The sequence below is a fragment of the Mixophyes fleayi genome, chromosome 6 (genome assembly GCF_038048845.1).
Source record: "Mixophyes fleayi isolate aMixFle1 chromosome 6, aMixFle1.hap1, whole genome shotgun sequence".
Classification (NCBI taxonomy): domain Eukaryota; kingdom Metazoa; phylum Chordata; class Amphibia; order Anura; family Limnodynastidae; genus Mixophyes; species Mixophyes fleayi.
This window is the reverse complement of record NC_134407.1, coordinates 6924480-6950243: the sequence shown is the minus strand read 5'-3', so window position 1 is coordinate 6950243 and position 25764 is coordinate 6924480. Positions and strand designations below refer to the sequence as shown.

The 25764-nt window shown below is 38.5% G+C and overlaps 1 protein-coding gene across 2 annotated transcripts in view; it reads left to right on the top strand.

The window, feature by feature from the left end:
- Positions 1–609: 609 nt before the first annotated feature.
- RBM20 (RNA binding motif protein 20) overlaps positions 610–25764 on the top strand; it is a 154617-nt gene continuing 129462 nt past the window's right edge. For both annotated transcript variants that reach the window (XM_075215709.1, XM_075215708.1), the window contains exon 1: positions 610–884. In XM_075215709.1, coding sequence (XP_075071810.1) covers positions 799–884 — 86 coding nt within the window. In that variant the 5' untranslated portion in view covers positions 610–798. The remainder of the gene's footprint in view (positions 885–25764) is intronic.

Genomic DNA, 25764 nt, shown 5'->3' with positions numbered 1-25764 from the left:
AGGCAGGTCCATAGTAGAGTTAGGAGGGGTTACTGGGGGTCTCGGGCTGTCTAGGACAGGAAAGGGTGAACTAGGAGAGGCAGGTCCCTTAGTAGAGTTAGGAGGAGTCTTATAGGACAGTTAGGAGGGGTTACTGGGGGTCTCTGGTTGTTCTGGATGGGAAAGGGTAAACTAGGAGAGGCAGGTCCCTTAGTAGAGTTAGGAGGGGTCTTATAGGACAGTTAGGAGGGGTTACTGGGGGTCTCGGGCTGTCTAGAACAGGAAAGGGTGAACTAGGAGAGGCAGGTCCCTTAGTAGAGTTAGGAGGGGTCTTATAGCACAGTTAGGAGGGGTTACTGGGGGTCTCGGGCTGTCTAGGACAGGAAAGGGTGAACTAGGAGAGGCAGGTCCATAGTAGAGTTAGGAGGGGTTATTGGGGGTCTCTGGTTGTTCTGGATGGGAAAGGGTAAACTAGGAGAGGCAGGTCCCTTAGTAGAGTTAGGAGGAGTCTTATAGGAGAGTTAGGAGGGGTTACTGGGGGTCTCGGGCTGTCTAGGACAGGAAAGGGTAAACTAGGAGAGGCAGGTCCCTTAGTAGAGTTAGGAGGGGTCTTATAGCACAGTTAGGAGGGGTTACTGAGGGTCTCGGGCTGTCTAGGACAGGAAAGGGTAAACTAGGAGAGGCAGGTCCCATAGTACAGTTAGGAGGCGTTTGCAGGTCTCCCGTCACGTTTGTTTTGACAGCCCACCCTCCCTCTCTGTGAGCCGAACACTGGATCTGAACTGCAGCCGTCGGGGGATTTGCTGCCGCTGCTGCTGAATGCTCTTGGCCGCCATGAGTCAGGCCAGGGACCCCCGTGAGCAGGAACAGCCCGGGGGAGCCGGCCGCCCTCAGCCGGGACAGAGGTAAGTGTTGGGGCAGTTGTATGTGCAGTTTTGCTTGAGGAGGGGCTCAGGGGTCCCGGTACAGCAATATGCACTCCTATCTGTGTCCGTCTGTCATTCCCTGTATTCCGGGATAATTGTACAGAAGTTTTACCCCATGAGATGCCACCTAAAGGCACAGCCACATCATGGGGAATTCCAGGGGTATTTTCATCTCCTTTATTTAGTGACAGAGTGAATGGCTTTAAGACCCGGACCTATTTTGCCAACTGTCCTAATTCCCAGACAGGCCCCAGGGCAATGTCCTCGGTAGTCAGTATTGACAGCACATTGCAATTCACCGTATTCTGCACGTTGGGAGCAATTCTCTTGTTATTTACCGGATTTTATAAACTAATATGTGTTATGGAGAAGTATTTACTATGCTAAAAAGTGCATTATGAGTAACTTTTGTACATATCATGATGGAAATGTGCACAGAGGTTCATAGAGACAGTACTGTGCATGATGTGCTCAGATTAACTGCAAATTGTCACCAGAACGTGCTTTATAATGCTGGCACCTAGGAGTTTCCCATACTCACAGCACATGGTATTATTGGGGTACAGGTAAATCTGGGAGATCTCTCAGATTGTTGTTACGTCAGTGAAAAAGGAGTTTCACTTTGCAATGTCACGGTTATAAGCAGCTGGGATTGTGTAAATACTGAGATATAGCCCTGTACACACATATACCGATAGCTATCTTATTATTTATCTCTCATCTATCCATCTCATATCTATCTGTCCATCTATCTAACTCATATCTATTTATCTCATATCTGTCTATTTATCTATCTCATCAAACTATCTATCCATCCATCTATCTATCTGTATCTCTATCTATCTATATATCTATCTATCTCATATTTATCTATCTATCTATCTATCTATCTATCTATCTATCTATCTATCTATCTAATCTCTTTATCATCTATCCAACTCATATCTATTTATCTCATATCTATTTAACATCTATTTATCTATCTATCTATCTATCTATCTATCTATCTATCTTATATCTATTTATCTTCTATCAATCTAATTACTATCTATCTATCTATCTATCTATCTATCTATCTATCTATCTATCTAATCTGTTTATTATCTATCTATCTATCTATCTATCTATCTATCTATCTATCTATCTATCTATCTATCTATCTATCCTGTTTATCTATCTATCTATCTATCTATCTATCTATCTATCTATCTATCTATCTATCTATCTATTCTGTTTATCATCTATCTATCTATCTATCTATCTATCTATCTATCTATCCTGTTTATCATCTATCTATCTATCTATCTATGTTTTATATATCTGTATCTCTCATATGTATATATCTATATATATATATGATCTACTTGTAAATGACACCTGATTCTTAAATACATTTATTCTTTGTTATTTCAGCAAACTGTTACATCCAAATCCCCATTTTCGATTTTCAAGGGACCTAGAAAAATTGGTCTAAAATCTGAGAAAGTATAAATTGAGGGAGTAATCTAAAACCCCTAAACTTCTAGAAAATAAGGGAAAGCTGCAGGAGGAAATCTGCATTTGACTACAGTGGTTTAATGTGATAAAACAGTTTGTTCCAGTGTGTAAAATATTCACATGTGATGATATTTCGGTGACAGAAACACACCTGTGCAGTCAAATAAGGGGAATTTGAGGAATAACACATCCAGCCCTGTATACTGTATGTATAGTATTGTGGACGTTTTGTATCACTTCATTTTGAGCACTACTAGTAATACACAACAAGAGTACGTCACAGTGCCAATCAGTGCAAAATACAGCATCTGGGAAGTGTAAAATCAAGGTCAGACTCATACATAACATACATAATTATCTCTTAAACAACTATCACATAGCTATTTATTTAATAATCTATCCATCTCTCTCTCTCATATCTATATATTTATATATGATATGCATAGTAATGCCACCTGATCTCATAGCTGCTCTCTTATTATTTTTCTGTTGCGATAACTTGTCCAGACATATTTGACAAGTTGTACAACATACATTTCCCACTTTATAGTCAGCTATTGATCATCTTGGGGATAATGTAATACAAATTCTACCATTACCCACAGTGTGGAAATAGGTTATTGGGCATTGAAAGTCTTTCTAATGAAATTGTTTTATCTGTACTGTAAGGTGCAGATCTAACACCAAACTACTGTAACTACTTGTTATACAAATTAGCCATAACTGGTTATTAGTGTAAACAGGTGAATTATGTAAATGCTGATTCTGGCTATGCTAATCTTGTAACGCGTACCGTTTTCAACATGTCCTCCTTTGGCTCTGAAATGTGATCTTGTTATTTTGAAACTGCGCTACATAACTTAACGTCTGTTGCCATGTTTGAGTAGTGGGTTCGATCTCACTACGTTAATTATCTGGTATTTTCAAAAAATGTTTTACATTTCTCTCTTGAATGAACTTGAAATTTTAATTTATTTTCAATGAATTCAACGTTTTATTTTAATAATTCTACATTTTGCAATCGAATCAGTATTTTTAAATTTTTACGTTTCACTAAATTTGTGGTTCGTTGAATGCCGTAAAAAAAAAAAATCTCAATTATTTTAATGATCAAGTAATGAGAAATGAAAACTTTTGTTGTGGATACCGTGGGTTCTATAACTTTTCAATAATAAATAAAGATAATAATAATAATATTAATAGTAAATTAATAATCATAAAAAAACACCTTATGAGGGCTAAATTGTTCAAACACAAAACTTTTTTTGGTGTTGGAATCTCTAGCGTGTAAATTAAATTACCAATAAACATATTCACCTTTGAAGTTTTTATTGCATGATTAAGGAGAGAGGGCTTTAGAAGTAATCTTGTAGAGAGACATTAAAATAACAACTGGCTTTTAGCTTTTCTTACCATCAAACATGTGATAAAAGCAGCAAGAAATACTACAGGCATGTAGCGCTCTTATTTCACTATGTGTATTTGCTAAATTATAAATTACACAGCAGTGAATAGGCAAGGCTTCGCTCATAGCGCAGTTTATATATCCTGCTGTATAATATGGGTAAAATGGAAAAATCTTAAATAATGGCTATTGTTTGAGATTTTTAAATGTTGAGCAAACTATTTTTAGTTTTTAGTGTAAATTTGCAGATCAACATGCTCACATCCAGTCACATAATATGTGTTTCATTGTGTGTTAAAAATATGTGTATGTTTGGTTTATGTGCAAACCATGCAACAAGTTAACTGTTTATATATAACACACTATATATTTATATGATAAATGTATGTCTGTGTATATATATATATATATATATATATATATATATATATATATATATATATATGTGTGTGTGTGTGTGTGTGTGTGTGTGTATATATATATATATATATATATATATATATATATATGTATATACTTATATATAATTTATATGTAATACAACATTTCAAATAATTCATTAATTCATTAAAGGCTCTTCTTGCGAGGGCGGTCTATGTGACATTTCAGCCGCACAATGTCTGTACTCATAGGAAGACATTGCTTGCTTTGGCCTATTCTCACTGGCTACAAGTATAGGTGTGAATTGTGTAGTGCAAAATATCAGAAATCTGTTTTCAGAGATGATCTATGTGTAGACTGATGGTAATTTAATATATTGGTGACACCCAAACCACTAACGCTTTTTTTTTTTTTATACAGATATTTTTATGAGACCTCTATGGTATTTTCTTGGCAAGTAACTCGACAAGCACAAGCTGCTATCTTTTTCCACACAAAATCTTTTTTCCCCTCTATTTATTTGAGTAAAATCATATACTCTAGTCATACAATTTTAAGAGATTGATGGATGATGTTTTAAATGCCTAAAATAGAAGTGAAGGGGAAAAGAATTGTGTGAAAACTTCATTTCTAGTTCTGAATTTAGTGGATTCACCAGACAATATATCCCCCTTTAAATATAATTTATTCACTATAAGCACAATATGAACCACATACATTTGCAGTGCTTTATATGGAAATATAGTCTCAATTCTGAGACCTACAGAATATGGCAACTTATTGTTTTATATAAGAGAAAGGTGCATAAAGGACCTAGTAGTGTACATTGATAAACCCCATCTCTCGCCCAGTAGGTTATTGCTGAAATGTTAATTTTAATCTAGAAATATTAAATGTTTTTCCTAATAAAAAATTTGCATTTATTATTATTATTATTTAAAACATGTATTGGTCTCTATTCCTAGTTGTGCTGCTTTATTTGCAATTTCTAAACATCCCCTTATAAATATTTACAAAAATAATAATAAGTCTTCGCGGGTATGACACAGTTAGTTTAAATGAAATGTTTAAAAGTGGTTTAAATTTTACATCTGAAAAAATAAGCAGATTGTATGTAATAAGTAACAAAAACACAATGTGCAATAAATACAGCCCTCAAAATGCGTCTTTTCTTAAACATCGTTGGGAACGTTCTGGGTATAAAATGGCTGCAAAGACTTGGTAGCGTTGAGTGAAAAGTGTCAGCTGTGTTTAGAATGGGATAAAAGGTTTAAAAGCCAATCAGACATCTCAGAGTTACTGACACATGAAGGAAAATAAGCAGGACGTGTTATGGACAAGCTGTTTAGCTGCCTTATGTAGGACAGGAGGTGGGTTGTGCTTCCTCAAAATTGGGGCAATTTGGAAGTGATTTAAAAGTGTTCTCGTGAAAGGTTTTCCCACAGGGCTGCATCAAAGTTTTATGTTCTAAGTGATCACATATTGGTGAAGGTTTAGTCCGTCATCTCTCAGTTATATTAGCATTGTAAAAGTTTCAGAAGGGTCACCAGGAAAATGAATTGCAGAATGATTCAACCCCTTTGATGTAGCACAGCTGTAATTTCCACTATGTTTTGGGGCAAGATAAACTGTACACATAATCTAGCGCTTACAGAGCACAGCAAGGCTGAAACGTTTGTCTTTAAAGGTGGACAGTTAGTCTGTACTATTGGTCATTTTGATAGATCTTCCAAATATCATTGTCGTTTTCCTAACCTGACCTTGCTACTAGTAAATGAACATAATGTGCTACTGACTACCCTCTGTTCTGTGCTCTGATGCAAACACATAGTCACTGAACAGGGCTACAAAGGAGATGTGAAACTGATTTGAGGAGGTGAGGGAGCCACAACAGAACTAATTAACTGTCTCTTGACAGACATCTGAAGCACAGGAATAGTTCCGTGAGCAATTTTAAGAGTGCTGTCCGTCTGTTTGATGGAAAAGAAGGTAGCACAAGAAACTGATATGAAAACTAATAAAACTCTAGTTTGATGGCGTCTTCCAGATTTGTTTTGGAACCATCAAAGCTTGTTTTCATCAGTCCTGGAATATTTGCTGAGGATGCTCCAATTCCAGTCTTAGCACTCAGACCGGTTTTTTGGTGCAAGTGATAAAAAAAACTCTATGGGCCTGAGTCATTAAGGAAAGTAAGGCAAAAAAAGGAGTAAATGTTCTTCGGAACAAACCATGCAAGGGGTGCAAATTAGTTTATTATTTTGCACACAAGTTAAATACTGGCTGTTTTTTCATCTAGCACACAAATACTTGTTAACTTTATTTTTACACTGAAATTTATAGTTGATCTAGGACATGTCCTACCCCAACTATATATCTGTCCTCACATTTTAAATTTACCTCCCCCTCCAATGCAATATGGTTTCGCCCAGGAACAAAGTTTCTTCTTTTTCATGTTTTGCTCTCCTTAATGACTCAGGCCCTATGATTTTAAGTATACTGTGATAGTATTTGTCTTATGTTTAAATTGATATATGGACATAGGTCATTGTGTGCATATGTTGTATCTGTAGATTTTATACAGCAATATAATATAATCACATTGAAGCAAATTTAGACTTAGCAGTAAATCCAGTTAGAAATTGCAACTTTGAATCTTGGTAAAATCATGTTGCCTTGCAGGGGAAGAGGGACAATTTAAAATGTGCAGACAGATTTAGAGTAAGAAGTGGGCCACTTCCTAGCTCTACTCTAAAAATTTGCTCTTAACTGTAAACGAGACCCGTTACGTTTAGTGTGTTTAGAAAATGAAAGCACGCATCTGATTGGCTGTTCTGAGTTATATGTTGTGCACTTGTCCTGCCTGTATATGACTTATCTCACAAGAGATAAACGTTCTTCTGGACAATAGTGCTGTATTAGTGTAACAGAAGATGGGATATTCTGAACATTGATCAGTATATCTTATTTGTATATTTATTTCCCATGCTGGTGTTTTCCCTCCCATTACTAATAGTAGAAAGTCTCCTTGTCATTCTGTCTGTATTTTCTCTCAAAACAGAGCAGATTAGTTGAGACTCTGTGACTGGACCCGTTACCTTTTATCCTTCTCGTTGAGAGACGCATTTATCATGATGTAATATTTGTGGAGGAAAACATTGTCTTAGTTTGGGACAGGTGGTGAAAGCCACTGATCTCTATACGTCAGGCTAAGCTATAGTCTGTCGTCTTGCACTGTGTGCCAGGGTTTGCATAACATTTCTCCAATTGCAGCAAACTCCATTTTTACTTTTAGGGAAAACACCTTCTAATGTTCTATTCAAATACAAATCATACATAATAAACCTGTTGTATGTAACCCCTGAGGGTGTACGTTGGTTGTCTAACTCTTAAGTGTAGTAGTGAATTCTATCGCCCTGGGATTCTTTCTTACATATGCCACATGCTCCTAAATGATCCATAATTAGCTCTGTAATCCTCCGGAATACTCGGCTGGAAATGTATTCTGTTCAGTGTGTGAAGGGGATTAACCCATTAGCCCAGGTATCAGCGGGGCCACTCATATTAGTGTGAAGTCTTTACTGACGTTGCTTTTCGCTACTGCCCAAAGACTACGGTGCGTAAGAGCTGGTTTAACAATAGAACATCGTTTTTAAGGCCATGGTACATAATAAAACCAAAATATGTTCGTCTAGTTACTTCACCTAGAACCGGGGCCTTACAGTGAGGACAAGCCCTATGTTAGATCCATTTCCACAGGTTGATGTATCTATACAGCCTGGTTTCTTTTGTGTGAAATATTTTCTTTCTTGAAGTTTGTTTTATTATTATTTGAGGTTATTTTATATTATCTCTGCTGAACAATTCTATACATAAAGCAAAATTTTAAATCAACAAGCCATAATCTGCACTGTAAACTAGCAATACATTGCACTGTTTCCGCTGGTTAAAATTCTGCCGCTGTCTTATTTTATGATGGGAGAAACGTAAAACAGATGTTGATAAGAGAGTTTTTGAGATTTTTGTCCGTGATAAGTTAGCATTGTTTATTACAGTGAGAATGTCACCAGAATTCTGGAACATGAAATTTAATAGGGCTCCTGATTTCATGTAAATCTACGTATGTAAATGTTACACATTCTGGGTTTGTTAGTATATAAACTGAAAACAACAGGCACAGAGGACTGGAGTCGGGTAACACAGGTAGCTGATAGGTTGTCAGTTCTTTATTGGGCTTAATTGTGAAGTTGACATCACACAAGTGATAAGATTTACAACTATGTGCGTGGAGTTTGTATGTTCTCCCCGTGTTTGTGTGAGGGTCCCCTGGGTGCTACAGTTTTCTTACGCAGTCTATAAACATAACGATAGGTTAATTGGCTTCTGAATAAATTTGTGTTTTTGGTAAAGAATTTAAATTCTAACGTCCACTGTGGCAGGGACTGATGAACTGTAATAAAAAGTCTATGATTGTACTGCGCTGTGTAATAGGATGGTGCTATATAAATAAAAGATCATTCTAATTATTTGCAGAATAGTATTTATATTGTATCATCAGGAACTAGCCAGAGTCATGTAGCCACAGAGACACAACTTTTAAAAACATTTTTTTTACCTTCTGGATTAGACATTTTCATATTAAATGTAGTGTTGGATTGGTGAGTTTCAGGTTAAACCTAGTGTCTGGTTAGAAAATGTATTTGATAAGAATTATTAATGTTTACTTATTTACAAGGCGCCACAGATTTTGTAGCACAGGATAATCGTACAACTACAGATTGGACATAACTAACACAGTGAGCAAAATCACAACTCCATGAAGCAGTTACATATAAGTAGTACAGATGAGTGTGAGTAACACTGTGGGGGCACAGTATGCAGCAACAGACATGACAGGGAGGTACGAGGGAGAAGAACAGTAGTCAGACATGAGACAAAAGACAGGACCCTGCCCCTAAGAGCTTATGCTGGGTACACACTGCAGGTTTGCTACCCGATAAACGACAGTTATGTCTGATATCGCAGTAGTGTGTACGCTCCCAAGATCATGTTTTATCATACAAAACACATTGTATCGTTTGATTTGATTTTGTAAACTTACTAAAAATCTCTCTAAACGATGGAATGATGTCGTTCCAATCCTGCAGTGTGTAAGCACTCACGACCAGCAGTGTAGGCAGATCTCCATAGAGTTTTCAGGATCATGATATTTTCAGCCGATGGTTATGACCAATGAAGAGCACAGATCTGTCGGTAAAACGGGTATAGTGCACACACTTGAATCGTCTGCTTCTCTGTAGTGTGTACCCAGCTTTACATTCTAGAGGAATGAGCCAATTTCTATGGAAGTTTGTTAGATAACAAAACTGCAGCAACATACACCGATTTGCAGACAATTTGCTGGATTGGTGAAATCCATCAGACCAATGGGTCACACAGACATTATGTTATCAACTCATTAAAATGTGAAATGATAGATTTGTATCATTATAAATTAGACAGGACATAGCTGTATTTTTGCTCACAGTGCTGCTTAATCCAGTACCCTGATACGTAGGAGATGGGACTAACTCTTGACAATACAGTTTATTAAATTTACTGTGTAAAGTAGCAAGTAAAAGCATATCCTTTGTATTAAATGTTGCCGGTTGTGGACATTGTTACCTGACACGGAATATGAAGCATTATAGATGCTAGAATGGACATCTGTGGCGAAGTCATCACTTGCCTGACAGTCATTCAGAGTTGTTGAGATTTGAGAAATTCCTTCTTAGTCTGTTCCCTTTCACACAATCTGGGAGATGTGAGACCGTTTCAATGCCACAGGGATATGCAAAATAAATTTCAAGTACAGGACATGAAATCTATCAAGCCCATGTGTGCTCAGGGGTATTGTTGCCAGTCTGGTGACAGCCCAAAATTTTTACACTTTTTTTTTACCTAAACTGTGTGTTGCTTTTCCTGCTTGACGAACTGTTGTTTCTCATACAGCACTTTATAAATTTATTCAAATCTGTTTACATAAATAATGAATCATTAAAAATAACTTAATGCATCAAAATTCTGTGCACCTCATTGTGTATTACATAAAAGTTTTTGTGAACTTTGTAAAACATCCCTCAGCTAAATGATGATGGTTTAAATACAGTTTAAGTTTCCATATTGGAGATCGCTAGAGTTTCGTACTGGGATTTTCGAGTTGTAAAAGTAATATAAAGTGATTTATTAAACAATCTTAAAAATGTACATGGTACAAATACGCTCCATGTACAATCACGCATCATGTGAAGGACAAAGAAAGATTAAATGTTTCACACTAGCAAATGCTTGAAAATCAATATGTTATTAAATGTGAGGACTTTTAAATATGACAAAATATACATTCTCATCATTATATTACTTAGGCAAGAGTAATATAATATGAGAAAATGTGGGTTTGAGCTGAAGGGATAATATAATCTTTATTACATATTTTTCTTAGTCGTTTCGGAGATTGATACTTTTGTTTTAACTTTTTGGGAATGAAAGAAAACGCAGGATATCATATGACCTTTAGCTTTTAATCCTTTTAAACTTTGTCATTAACACAAAGTAAGTGTACAGTGGGTTTCTCAAATTTGTTTGTATCATGTACCCTCTTTACAAGGTCAAGTGTTTACCAAGTACCCACAAATTTATGTGAGTTTCTCACAACTAATCACCAAAAGTGTGTTAATTTATTCTAAGTGCAAATGTATATCAAGCAACACCATATACCTTAAATATTAGAAAAAATACAATTATTTTGAGTTTAATCTAATGTACTGCAGTTCCTCTTGACTCTGTCTCAGGTGCCCCTTGGGATGATGTCCTGTAGGTTGAGAACAATTGTTATAGACTAACGATATCATTTTTTATGCTTACCAATGGTATTGTACAGTGACTTCTGAGCCCGGTTACGGGGAAGTGATCTTAAAACCTCGGTGATGGGAAGGTTTCCGGAGCTCCAGACAGAGGCAGACTATACAATGTAATACCTATTTACTCAGTAATGGATAGCCTTCTGAAATTTAGGGGAAAAGCACCTAAACGTATATTTTCTAGTTTATAGGCTCCTGAGGTGCTTGTAAATGGAGTTTGTTTCGGATGTTATGACATATGTGTTATCCAGTTGTGACCGAGTGTTCGATAATAATAATTTTATCTAGAGAAAACACTGAGAATGAGTTTATACAAAGCTCAGTCCTATTTGACCGATCATCATCATTTATTTATATAGCGCCACTAATTCCGCAGCGCTGTACAGAGAACTCATTCACATCAGTCCCTGCCCCATTGGAGCTTACAGTCTAAATTCCCTAATATAGATGTTGTAATTGTTAGATCTGACTTTGGTGACTGTTTCATTGTGACGTTAGAGCGGTTTTCATGGGTTGTGGTGATTTAGGCTGAATGATGAGATAATCATGATGCTATTTTGCTGATGTCGGCTTGTGGGGATCTGATGGTGGTGTTGTGAGGTTTGGGATGTAGTTGTTTTCATGTGATGATATAATTATTTTGATGTGATTGGAGTGGTTATGCTGTGTGTGGCTTGTATTGTGATTTTAGCGGTATAATTGTTGTGATACCATTGTGCTGAAGTGAACATTGTGAAAGATTTGTATAATATTTTTATATACATTTATTGCGGACAATTTCTTAGCCTTCTATTAAATATTACAATATTTAGAATATCACATGTAACATAATAATATTATGTAGAGGGCTAGCAGCTGTCCCCAGGGAAAGGCGCGTAGCTACAAAACTATCGGATAGAGGTAAAGTGATCCATATTTCAGGAGAACGGGAGCCCCCTTTAATTCAGGGTCACAGACCAGTTCGGTTATTTTTTTATTGCTGTTTTACGAGAAATTCAATGCATCTGTTTCCACCCAGGCACGAAACCAGCAGATGGGCAGAAACAGCAGCTTTTCGTGTGGTATAATTCCATGATTCACATTATTGTATAATAAAAAACACATAAATTGATCAGTATTTACTAGTCAGATGTAAACACAGGAAACTGAGAAACACAAGAACAGTATGAGTATATTGCCAGAATGTGTAGTATATATACCCGATATAAGGTTGTAAATTCATGTTGTATGGTCAGACAGTCGGTTAAGATATCTGGTGCTCCTAGTATATACATAGATGTCCATGCACAACTTATCCTAAAACACAAGTAAATATATACAACCATAGGACGAACTATAAGGGATCCAAGGGATGAGGCCGCTTTGAGACTTGGAGGTGAGCGGAGGATGCGGATCATGGTCTTTTGAGAGCTGTTGTCTGGAAGGCTAGAGCGGTATCGCCATGCCTCTACCCAAATTTTGCTCTGGGATCTCACAATATGTACGTAACTACAAACTCCGAAATGTACTAAAACCAAAAAAAATACACTATATGAATAAGATTATACTACGTTTAGGAAACAGACACTTATGAGGTTCATTGAGGTTTGTACCCTTAAAGCTATTAAATTGAAGACTGTAGCAAAGACTCTAAGATGACGCTATGAATAAATCATTGGGAGAACCTTATGGTGTCAGACAGGCACTCTTCACTCCAGCGGTTTCTAATGCAGCTACAGCAGCATTTTTGTGTCCAGGATCCGCTCCGGCTGAAAAATATTATATTTGATCTGTGACATTTAAACATGTTGCACTTTTCCAGCTGTGATAAAAACATTATAAACACTAGGTATGGGGACGTGTAACGCTGGAAAGTGCTAGAACTTGACGCTAGCCTTAGGCGGTTTGCTATAATTCAAGATTATAAATGTAGTCTGCAGGATGTAGCAATATTGTTGGAACCAAACTTGCCCAATTTATAGAATGTGTAATAATATGAGAGCTCCTGACCTATCAGTGATAGACTAGTAACTGGCTCATCCCTCCTCCGACTTTCTATCTGTCCTGCACATCGGATAAATACAGACAGGAAATTAACACTATGGGGGTAATGTTGAGTTGTACACAAATTGCGTTTTTGGTGAACAATACGTTTTCTTTACTCTGACTATGCGCACAAAGCACTGTTTTCGTAAATGGTGGTTTATGCCCTTGCGCAAAAGAAAGCAAATTATATGTCAAATCTCAATTTGTGTATAACTCAACATGACCCCTATACCCTTTTATGACACTTTATATTTTTTAGGGTTTAAATTAAATAATTACAAAACATATTGACAATTAGAAGATAAATGTAAACCCAAACAAGGTTAGAAGCAATGTCCACCTTTGTGCAGAGGGGGCAGGGTATAAATACTCCTCCTCCTCTTGGGGTGGGTTCACTGGGATGACATATTTGTGATTTCTCGAAGCAAAGTTTCCATGTATTTAAGCCTGAGGAGCAGCCACAATATCGGAGTCCACACATTGACCATTGCACATAATGTAAAAGAAATACTGATTTTCCTATCTGACGGGCGTCCCTCGGGCGCCAGCGTTAGGCTCCAGTATAATCTGGTAAATACTAATTTACATTATGCTAACTCAGTGATCCTGTCTGTGACTGGCAGCACTGCTCAGAAGGGGATTGGTCGCAGGCCCCTCGGAGGTCCCGGCCATCGCCTGAACAACAGGTGCAGCTCTGGGAGTGGTTTTATGTCTGCAAGAAAACCTGGGTCAGCGGTTAAGCTACATCTCCTCTAACAGAACATAAAACCAGAAATCAAATCTTTAGTCCACCTCACATATTTGAGCCCAGTTCTGCAGAGTAAGATAATGCGTACGCTGTGGTAGAAGGAGTAACAATTGATTGGATGATGTCTACAATGTTGCTGTGCGCTCTTTGTGATGCATCAGAAGACTATAACATTCTCATATATTATAATCAGCTGAGTGCTATGTGTGATCAACTGTCAAACAGTGCAGGATACACACACACACAGAATAGTTATTATTAAGTTAACGTTATATGGCAAATGTCTTTCACCATAAGCACCTCACGCAATTTAATGTAAATATATATATTTTGTTATGTGTATGTTATTAGACGCTTATGTGCCCTTTTTTAATCAATTTAATACAATTATATATTTTTTTTTATATTTTAAAGGTTTATCAAGACCACAATGTCATGAATTGCTTAAAGATTATTTCCACTTTCAAGCTGCATCCTTTAAATGTATTAGGCCTAATACAGTATTTGCCAATACCTGTAAGCTGTAGTTTAAAAGATGCAGCCCTGCCTGTGTAAAATCCTGATTATTGTATTATAGTTGCTTTCTGGAATTCCTGGAGGCTCCTAAATAAAGCTGGGTACACACTACAAAAATTTCAACCAACTTTTTATGCCGAGCGATTTTACATGCGACCGATGGTCCGATCGCTCGGTCCATGGACTGCATACACACTAGCCTTGTTTAGGACGATAAAGGGAAGAGCGGACGTCCCTTTAGCGACTTTTTACAGCCATGTTGTCGTGAGCAATGACTGTAATTTCGTAGTCACTGTTGTGGATCGGTCGGAAGTTTATACACACTACACAGCGGAAACGAGATTGGAACGGAAATATTAAACGGTACGACCAACCAAATGAGGCGACAATTGTCCATTTGGGCAGACTTTCGACCATCGTGTCACTGCACACACTGACCCGACTTGAACGAGCGGTCGTATGTCGGCTGATTTAGCTGATTATTGGATGAAAACTGTGTAGTGTGTACCCAGCTTTAGGAGGTGACCTGCCAGATGCCCGGAGGAGCAGGTAATTCTCCTGCAAGGTGAGCAAGCACTTGGTTTAATGACGCCAATCACATCAACAAACCGCACCCACCTCAGTAAACACTAGGTGGCAGGAACGTGATGATGCACATAGTGTCATCATACTTATTGTTCCGTCCACTTGATGGCGTTATTGGTGTCATGTCCACCACTTTTCATAACCTCTCTTCCTGGAGGACAAAAAGAGAGACATTGGTTATTGCTCCAAGTAGATGATGGGAATTGTAGATTTTAGTTTTTTTGATGCAACAACAGAAAACTGTTGCTGGGATTCACATAAACAGAAGTATTCATTATAAAATAAAAACACATTTATTGGGCAAATATCAGCGTTATAAATGGAACTGCACTCATTTGACTGATGCCTCTTGGTTTTTGATGGAATTTGGGCAAATGTTGAGTGCCTACACTTTGTAATCTATAATTTATTATTCGTGCATCCAGTGCTTGTTGAGTAAAGTATTTGGGTCTGTGCGCCATCAGGTTTCTGGTGTGGACGCCGGCTTTGTCTAATATTATTGCAAAGTGTATACTAGAAAATCCACCTTTCTTGTGTCTTCATGATGGAACAGACGCTCATCTATAATATGTCACAATGTATATAAGCAGATTTTGCAGCATCTCCCTGCTCGATGCAATATGCTCATCACAAGATGTATTTTTTCTTAGACAAGTTTCTCCCGCTCAGGAAGGTGGAGGGTGTCCTATTTGTGGGATAGAAGTTGTACAGTATAAACTTAATTCATCATCCCTCACAGCCCTCTCTTTGAATTGGGATTGTGCCTCATTCCTTGCAGTGGTATCTTAAGTGGAACTCATCACTCGTCTCAGTGGCAGAAGTGAAACGATAGCGTCTGCGGAAGACGTGCCAGGTCTGATACTGGACACTGCCTGAGCCTCCGGTACAAAGGTATCTCACAGTGCCAGCGGCTCACAGATCCGAGACTCCAGCCTCTACCCTGCGTTAACCACTTCACTGCCTATATCCCTTTAAAGCTGCAGTTTTTTAACAAAAACATTTATTGCTCACCTGATTGAGCTACAGAGTTGGGCAAGGTCTCATTTTAAACCTCTTTTAATGGGCTTTCATATGATGTATAACAAGCAGGGCCGGATTAACCCGAGGTCTAACTGGGCTGCAGCCCAGGGGCCTATGGCATCCAGGTAGCCCTTGAAAGTGCTCAGCAGCGTTATTGATCGGTCGGGGGCAGAGGCGCCCCCGGCCCGATCAATGCTGCTGAGCACTTTCACTGCGGTCCTTCCCCGGCGCGCTGTAGTCTCCTTACTGAGAAGATCTCGTGAGTCTCACTCTCAAGAGAACTCAGTAAGGAGACTACAGCGAGCCGGGGAAGGACTGCAATGCCAGGAGAAGGAGGTAAGTGCTTTGGGGGCTGGGGGCAGCTCGGCTCACAGGGGGGGCCTCTCTGGGGGGACCCTCACGGGGGTATGGAGGCCCCCTAAGCCCAGGGGCGTCCATTCCCTTAATCCGGCCCTGATAACAAGTGAAAGTGACATTTCTCCATCCAGCTGGTCTATCATTATCTTTTTCTTACCCAAGGAAGCCGGATGTTTTATGGATTACTATGGTAGATGTTCTGTGACATCCGGTAACTCCAACAGGTTGAATGTACACCCTGTCTGAAATAGAAACACTAAAAACAAATGAAGCCTTCAGCCAGTTCCAACCCATCCAGCAGTGATATGTAGTAAACTTTTTTATAATTTGTGAAAGACATAAAATTATCACAAATGTTAAATATTTCAGAATTAACATATTGTGTCATTGTACATAATATACATCAAAGGGATGTTTAAGGAGGTAAATTCAATTGAATGAACAGGCCTAGATAGTTCCCATTTTCATTATTTTAACAAACAGTCGAAAAAGAAAGCTCTTATAGCAGATGATCCCAGCATGATCCCAAAATAAAACTTTGGGGATTTATTAACAACAGACAACAGTATGAACAATTTTTTAGATGTTTTTCAAAAATTTCAAAAATAGCTATTAAAAATGTTGATTTTGAAAATTTTATATTTTTATTTTTATTGAAACATACATTGTGTTATATATCATATGAAAGCCCATAAAAAGGTTTAAAATGAGACCTTGTCCAACTTTCTAGCTCAATCAGGTGAGCTACAAATGCAATTTAAAAACACATTAAAAACTAATTTTTTACTAAAATTGCAGATTTAAAGGCATATAACTTCAAATCAAGTGCCCATATCAGCCTAAGATTTTGGGGTTTTCTTTACACCCAGGGCAGCCTTTATTATACCAAATGTAATTGAAATTAGATAATGTAAGGTAGAATTTTTTCTACATTTTGTGTTGCTTTGATGTGGAATGACCCACTAGTAATTCTACATAGCTGTCAATAGAGCTCTATTGTAGAGATATGGATGGAGCTCAGTCCTCCCGGTGAGAGCGCAGCGGTGGATGAGTTTTTGTACATGGCCGTCATATTTAACTAGCAACAGATCCATTGCGTTGACCTTTAATTTATAAGTCTCTTTATGTTATATTTTTATCTTCAGAATCACACATCGTAAACACTATCATTACATCAAAATATAAGATATGAAAAATGAATGATAATATTAAGATATGAATTACAAAGTTGTCATATCATTTTAAACATTATATTTTCACAGACAGCATCTATACATTTATAAGATTTATAAGTTTTAATATTATTATCAACCAATATTTAGATGGTGCCAACATTCCATTCACGTTATGTGATCTTTCTCTGGCTGTAGATGACTGACATTGGATAAATGGAACATGAGCAGGGTGTTATTAATACACGTACTGGATGTAAATAAAATGACTAGATGTATCTGGTACTCTGTATCTGCCTCTGTGATTTATGAGATACCAAAGGTAGGCAGACTTTACCTCTCCAGCTGTTGTAGAACTACAATTCCCAGCATGCCTTTCCAGCCAAAGCAAAGATGATAGTTTTCTGAGCATTTAATTTAATAAAGACACAATTTAGTGATGCAGAGAGATCCCTCATCTTTATTGTTATATTTGTTCTGTAAAAATGTTTCAGACTGTTACATTGTTTATTTGTTGTGTGAATGTTTAACATACTGTAGGGAAGCATTAGTCCAGGTCACAGTATGCAGATCCTGCCTATCTACTACTCAGCATTTTCATGTATGTACATTTATTCCTTCATTTTGGATGATTCTTTTACAAGCATTGCAATTTGTTTTTACGGTAACCATTGTTTTAATTTTGTATGGTTTGTGGGGGTTCTGCGAAGCAGAGAGCAAGCCAATGATATATTGATTAACAGATCATATTGAAGATTAATGTTATCAACGGGAATATCCTATGTAAAAAACGATCTTAAAAGGTTCCTTATCTGAGGTCCGTCTATTAGACTGACCAGTACCCCAGCTTCGTATGAGTGCCTACCATTGCTCCACTCGCTGTCCATGTTCCTGCTGGCAGAGTGTTGGCAGGAACGGGGTATGTGCAGACATGGTTCCTTGTTTCTGTCTGGCAGCACATTGTTCACCATCAGCACCGCTAAATGGAGTTTAGCTGAACACCAGACTCCAGGTAAGTAACCTTTCAGGACTGTGGATCATATGCCACTCAAAACCTAATTTTTCATTTTGGGTGGAATTATGCTTACTTACATTTTACCACTTGCAGTTGTCTATCAGTTTATAGATGGATGTATATGCTTATTGTATGACTTCACATATTTTCAGTAAAATGCCATTATTTTTGTCCATCAATAAAAATCCCATCTCCTCCCAGAGCTCTTCGGTTCATGTGTGATAATTTTCTTTAAATGTAATTGTTTGTGGCCTAGCTTAGTGTCGAGTAATGAGTATTACACCATCACGGTCAGTTGGTGACATCATTGTTGGCGCGATGAGAGCCTGGAATCCTGAAAATATGACAGTGAGATCCGGGAGGGGAGCAGAGGCAGAGCATAGAACTATGTACAGGAAATGCTTTCATCCGTACAGGGCACAATTAAGCAGATAGTTTTAGGTTAGATTGATAAATTAGATTATTATTAGATTATATGTATTTTATGACTCCTACTTTTTCCTTATATACACGTTGTGCAACTTCCCTGGATAATAGTTTGCAGGGGGTCCCTTCCCTGCGGCTCCCACCGTTTGATGTGTGTAACTTTCTTTTAGAGACTTTTTGTTGCAGACGAAGGATGAGGACCAAGAAAAGTATGACCCATCAGTAGCAAAAACTTTTTATGAGGCAGTGGTGTCAGCGATGTCATCGGGCTGATATTAGAGGAGATGCAAGCTGATTTTAAAGATTGAGGTTAATCACCAGGCTGTTAGACTTGTAGGGGCATATTCAATTGTCCGCGTTACTTGCAAAAGTAACACAGCGTTAAGAGTATTACCGGTATTACGGTAATTCTAATCTGCGAGCGGAAAGCCGGCGTTAAAGGTAACGTAATAACGTTAATTACGCGCACTATTACCTTAATAATGGTAATAGTGCACCAGCGGTGTTACTTGTGCGAGTAACGCGGACAATTGCATATGCCCCGTAGTTTCACATTGTTCTTGCATTCTGAATATTACTCTGAACGTTACTAGTTTATTTACATTGTGTCACATTATTGGAAGAATGTTTCAGCGATGATCGACTTTGTTTATGTCTAAAGACCCTGCTATAATTATTGTGCAGATCATATGATTTACGACCATTTGGTCAAATAGTGAATTTATGTGTACAATCCCACAATCATGTTTTATCGCTCCAAAGCACCTCATATCATTTGATTTGGTTTCTCAAATTCCTAAAAATCATGATCAACGATGGAGCAATGTCGGGGAAATGTGGAAGTGTGTACGCAGTCACCACCAGCAGTGTAGGCAGATATCTGTACAGTGAATAGAGTCACTGATGGTTATGAGAGATGAAGAGCACAGATCATCATCATTATAATTCGGCAGCGCTGTACAGAGAACTCACTCACATCAGTCCCTGCCCTATTGGAGCTTACAGTCTAAATTCCCTAACACACACACAGACAGACAGACACAGATTAGGGTCATTTTGTAAGCAGCCAATTAACGTACCAGTATGTTTTTGGAGTAAATCGTGTAGGTGTGTACATATGAATCGACAGGCTCATCGCGACTTTCAGTTGTTGGTGAAATCGTTACAATAATCTGTAAGTAAGATTATATAGGTGTGTACCCAGCTTCAGTTACTTTATGTGCTACAGCTGATACACTAGGATTGGACGTATGTTCTATGGACCTTGGTGGAGTTAGGGGCAAATCCAGGTAAAAGGTGAAACGTTGCAACAGAACAAGCCATGCTGAGATCCCAGGGGTGCAGATGCAATGCAAGGAAAATCTTGTCTACATTTCATTTAGCAAACAAATATTGGGCAGATTATGTTACACTGCAATTTATAGTTGAGATTGTACCACCCCCCCCCTATATATCGCTCCGCTTATTTTAATTCCCCCCCCTCCCTCGCAGAACATCATAGTCTCGGCAGACCGTCCAGGCATGGCCAGCGAAGTTATAGGGTATAGTTATTGTGGTTAATTAATTCAAAAGTATAGGTTACAGAGGGAGACACACAGCCAATAGGAAGGCTGAGAATAGTTATAGTGTTCAGCAAAATATAAATAAAGCCTAGTCCTGTGCTTCCATCAGTATTGGGGGATCTCCTAGTAACAGTCATGTTTTGTATCACGTAGATGGGAATTCAATTCTCAGTGGTAATTTTTTTAACACCGCGGTAAGTGATTTTTTCACTCATTTCAGAGCGCAATAACTTTACCTGTTATACAAATCTATTTTTATCGCACTGTTTTGTTAGCGAACACGGTCCCAACGTGGACAAGTAGATTATCCATTGAAAGTATAAGGAGGGAGAAGCGTCAAATGCTATTCAATTCTTTTTTAACACGCCGCGGTAAACTGTCAAATTGCCAGCTTTAGCTCATACCTCTCATACCTGGCTGTGCAAAAAATTAAAAACATAAGAAAACTATTGAAATCATGTAATAATGTAAAATAAAAAGAAAAATTATGTTTCTCAGTAATGTATAACATGGAAAATGAACACAATAATCACTATTTAATATATGTACGTACGTACGTACGTACGTACGTACGTACGTACGTACGTACGTCCTAATATGTATGTACTAATGTGTTTAGTGATGGTAGATAATAGATAATTGTATTGTAAAAAAAAGTATAGTAAAAAAAGTGCTGTTTGTAGATATTATAAAATAGAATGTTATGTAATGCAATACAAATGTATGCCAATGCATTTATTTATTCTAGATGGGCGCGTTAAAAACGTCCCCTCCACCCCCCTAAAAATTTGCATGCACCAATGGTTAACGCGTGGGGATAGCGTTACCTGTTTTCAAATTGAATAGCAAGATTTTTAACGTTGCGTTGTGTAAAAAAAGGCCACGATTGCATGTCCAAACTCGCGTGGATCATTTTGCATTTTTTAAGGCAGCGTAGAAAAAAAAATTCCGCTGAGAATTGAATTTTCCCCGTAGTGTGTTTATAGCTGTGATAAATAATTTGTTCGGTGGAATGAGGTAAGCTATTAACAAATCTTTCAGTGTATGATTCCTTATGTAAAGATGGCCACAGCCAATCCATTCTAAAGAAAGGAAAAGTTTGTTTTTAAGCAGAGTCAGATGGCAGAGCTATTTCTGTACCCACGACTGTAGAACACATTTTCTAACTAATGCTGAAATAATCAAGGACAGTTTTCTTCTGCCTTTAGAGGTATTTGTGTTATTACAGACGTGTAACATGTCACAATGTGTCTGATTTTCGGTGTGTTTATTACAGGTGTGTAACATGTTACATCATATATCTGGTGATGAGTGTCAGTGTTGGTATTGCTGTGTCTACAAGTCACATTGACAGGACTCACAGGAGGCAGTACGTCTGGTTAGCTGCTGGCTGCTCGCTGTATAAATAGTGCGGGTGGAGAAGTTTCTTTTTATAATGATCCAGAGAGAAGTTTATGTAAAAATGCTGCTGTCTCAGTGTGACTTTAGGGAAGTCTCATCATCAGCTAAATATATCAGTGAGATCAGAGCTTGGCGTCCTATTTATAGACCAGCCAAATTCTCTGCCGGGTCTCCCCATAGCTCTATCAGGACGCTATGTAAAAGGCTGGGACAATACTGAGAAAAATACAATGAAATAAAGTCCATGCTTCTCTGCATGAAGGAACCACTAATAACTGCCCCAACTATGTACGTGGCATCATCAGGAGCTTATAATGGTGGAAGGGACAAGACTTTAATCATCCTATTTAATGTTCATTAGATGTTTGTTATCAGAGGACAGGAAGTGATATAGATAACACAAAACTGTCAACAGTCCCAATTTTCATCATACCTAGGAGAGCATGGCCTACAGGGAAAGGGATGTGGTCTCAGCCAAACTGGGCATGGATTGGGTGGATCGGGCCATGACCTAAATTTTCCAGCTAGTCCAGTCTGGAATGTTTGCAGCTATGGATGAAAGGACAACTTTGGGGGGTATTCATTTGTGCGGAAAAACTATTACCGTTAATACGGTAATCTCTCGCTGGATTTCAAATCCAGAGAGTAAATTACCGTATTAACGGTTTTTCGGCAATCCCGCGGACAATTGAATATGCCCCTATATATTGAAGTGATTGAATTACAACAATTTTGTATATGTTAAAACCAGTTTTAAAATATATCCATAGACACATATAATGTATGGCGTTATTAATAGTGGCACTGTCCATTTTAGCAGCTCTAGAGGGCTGACAAAGAGATTTGTTATATCGGCTTCTGGCACTGGGCCAATCAATAAAACTTTCACATAGCCAATGGTCATTGGTAACAAGTATAGAGTCATACAAATGGTCCAGCTGGGAAATAATACAGGAACGAGGGAGAGTTCAGGAACACACAGAATGGTGTGTGTGTATATATATATATATATATATATATATATACACACATATGCAGGCAGTAGGAGAAAGTGGCCACTTAGATCACTGTGTAGTGGGCAAATGGAGGGAATCCTACATGTCTGATTAGGCAGTCTCTGGACACTGCATTTTACGGTGAATATATAAAGGTCAGGTACTTAGGCATTAAGAACCATCCAAGTACAACTAGCAGAGTACAACCGTACAACTAGCAGAGTACAACCGTACAACTAGCAGAGTACAACCGTACAACTAGCAGAGTACCTGTATCCACCAACTGCCTGAAGCCAAGAATTGGCACAGTGGCTGCCGCCATGAACAGCTATAGCTATTACTCCCTGCTTTACAAATCAAGTCTCTCTCCCATCTCATAGATTGTAAGCTCATTTGGGTAGGGTCATGTCCACTTTCTGTTTCATGTCATTGTAGGTCATCAGTTTGTATCAGAAGCAGAAGGGTCCTACAAGTCTGTGGCTGGTGATTGAATGACAAAGTTTAATGCACACAACAATCTAGACATTAGAATGAGTAACTAGCACTGTGTTGCTTAGCTCCATAATCTCAGGCTTGGGGGAGAGGATGTTTCTCTATTATGCCTGAGTGTGACTAACTCATTTACAAGCATCAGAGTTCATTGATTTATATGATTGCTGTAGTGCAATAGATACATTTCCTGGTTATGCTTTTGTAGCACATTAATGATGATCATAGCGGGCACACTCACTTCTTGATAACGATTAGAGTACTGGCATCTGCATGTCACGGATTGTCCTGTCCACCCACCCTCTCCATTTCTCCAAGTCGTGTACTCTTTCAGCGTAATGACTGTTAGCCTTGTAAATATGTCAGCGCAGATCATGAGAATCTCATTTATCACCGTATTAACTAATTGGAATGACCTGATAATGCCTTATAACATCCCAAAGCAGCTGAGGCTGTCTGAGAGCAGCTACATTCACTGTGATTTTTAAGAGACCGTAAAAAGATTATGGGTCTGAACTGAAGTGGGATAGCGTTGGCTGCTAAGTCACAGCGGCTGCATCTAGCAATGGAGGGAGTGGGTAATATTACTACAGTCCCAGATTTCACCATCTGACACAGAGCTCTGCTATACGATTATTACAGATATATTCCTTATATGAAGGAACACCAGACTTGTCTTCCAATACATATCCATAAACCATTTAATGAGTGAGAGGGATTTTCTGCTGAAAATCCCCGGATCATTTCTATAAATGTAATACCGCCGCACTCTAAATTAAATCATTATTGCTATTTTATTACATGTGCTGGACCACAAGTTTATAGGTATACGGCACTGTGGGTTATAAAGGAGTTTCACTTCATTGTATGTTTACTGAGTGGGTTAGAAGCAAGCGTTATTTTTACTATTGAGAATGTTGACACAATTATTAGTTCTGGGTTCAGGTGTATTGGGAACGGTAAGATAAAGCTACATAAAGATGTAATGGTCCTAAATACCCAAATGACCACACCCTCCACAGATAAATTAGACTCAATACACGTTGAACTTACTGCAGTATATTCCTGCTAAGTGATCTCCGACCTTGCTCTGCAGTCTCAAACTTCTGCCCCAACTCACATCGAAGAAGAGCTAGACTTTGTTCTACCTTTTAAAGAACATATTCAAAACTGCTCTTCTCTCACTACATCTCCTCCTTTAAGGATATCATCAGTTCGCTCCTGCAGTATCACCTGTACACTGATGACACCCAAATGTATCCATCCTCCCTGAACTCTCGCCTGCCCTCCTCTCTCGTATTTTCTGTTGTCTTTCAGCCATCTCATGTTGGATAGTCCGGAGCTTTCTGAAACTCTAACGTCTAACATGGAAATCATTGTCCTAAACATCTAGGGTCCCCTCACCTCGCCCTATCTGTTGGAAGCACTATACTCTTCTCTGTCTCTCAAGTCCGCTCTCTGGGAATCATCCTAGACTCATCCTGCAGCTTCCACATCCGGAACATGGCCAGGATCCAGCCCTTTCTCATCCAGGAAGCCACCAAAACTCTTATCCACTCCCTTGTAATCTCTTGCCTAGATCAAAATAACCTCCTGCTCTCTGACCTACCTGATTCCCGCCCCGCCTTCCCTTCAGTCTATCCTCAACACTGCTTCTTGCCTTATTTTCAACATTCACCCCTCTACCTCCTCTAACTCCCTCTGCCAGTCGCTACACTGTCTCCCAGTCCATTACAGAACTCAATTCACACTTGTCATCCTTATCTACAATATACACAGTCCCTCCTCTCCCCCCTACATCTCCAACCTCACTTCTCCCCACACACCCTCCTGCCCCTTCTACTCTGCCAATGACTGCACCCTCACTACCACACTGATTACCTCTTCCTACTCTCTCCTCTAGGACTTCTGTGATGCTCTCTACATGTGGAACGCGCTCCCATAACTTATTAAGATTAGCTTAAACGTGGCCTTAAAACTTATTTCTTCATTCAAGTCTATCAGCCCTTCTCCTCCTAGCTCCTCTGCCTTTGTTACCACCTGTACTGCCTCTCTACCCCCACTCTGTGCCACCCTATTTGGGTCTACTCCTTTCTTCTTGGAGGTACGCTCTCGTGCAGGACCCTCTTCCTTGTGTTCTCCTTCCATCATTACACCTTCTGCTTGGTCCTCTGCACCTCTAGGCCTGCTTCCCCAGCCCAGTCTATCAGGTCCATCTTCCTGGGCCTAATTCACATGGTTATTACTTATCAACTATGCTCAATATCTAGTCATTAAGTTGAACTTCAATACCTTGTTCTCTGTTAATTTGTAGCTGACTACAAATTAATATAGTGTATAGTGCAATTATGTATTTTTCATAGCTCTCT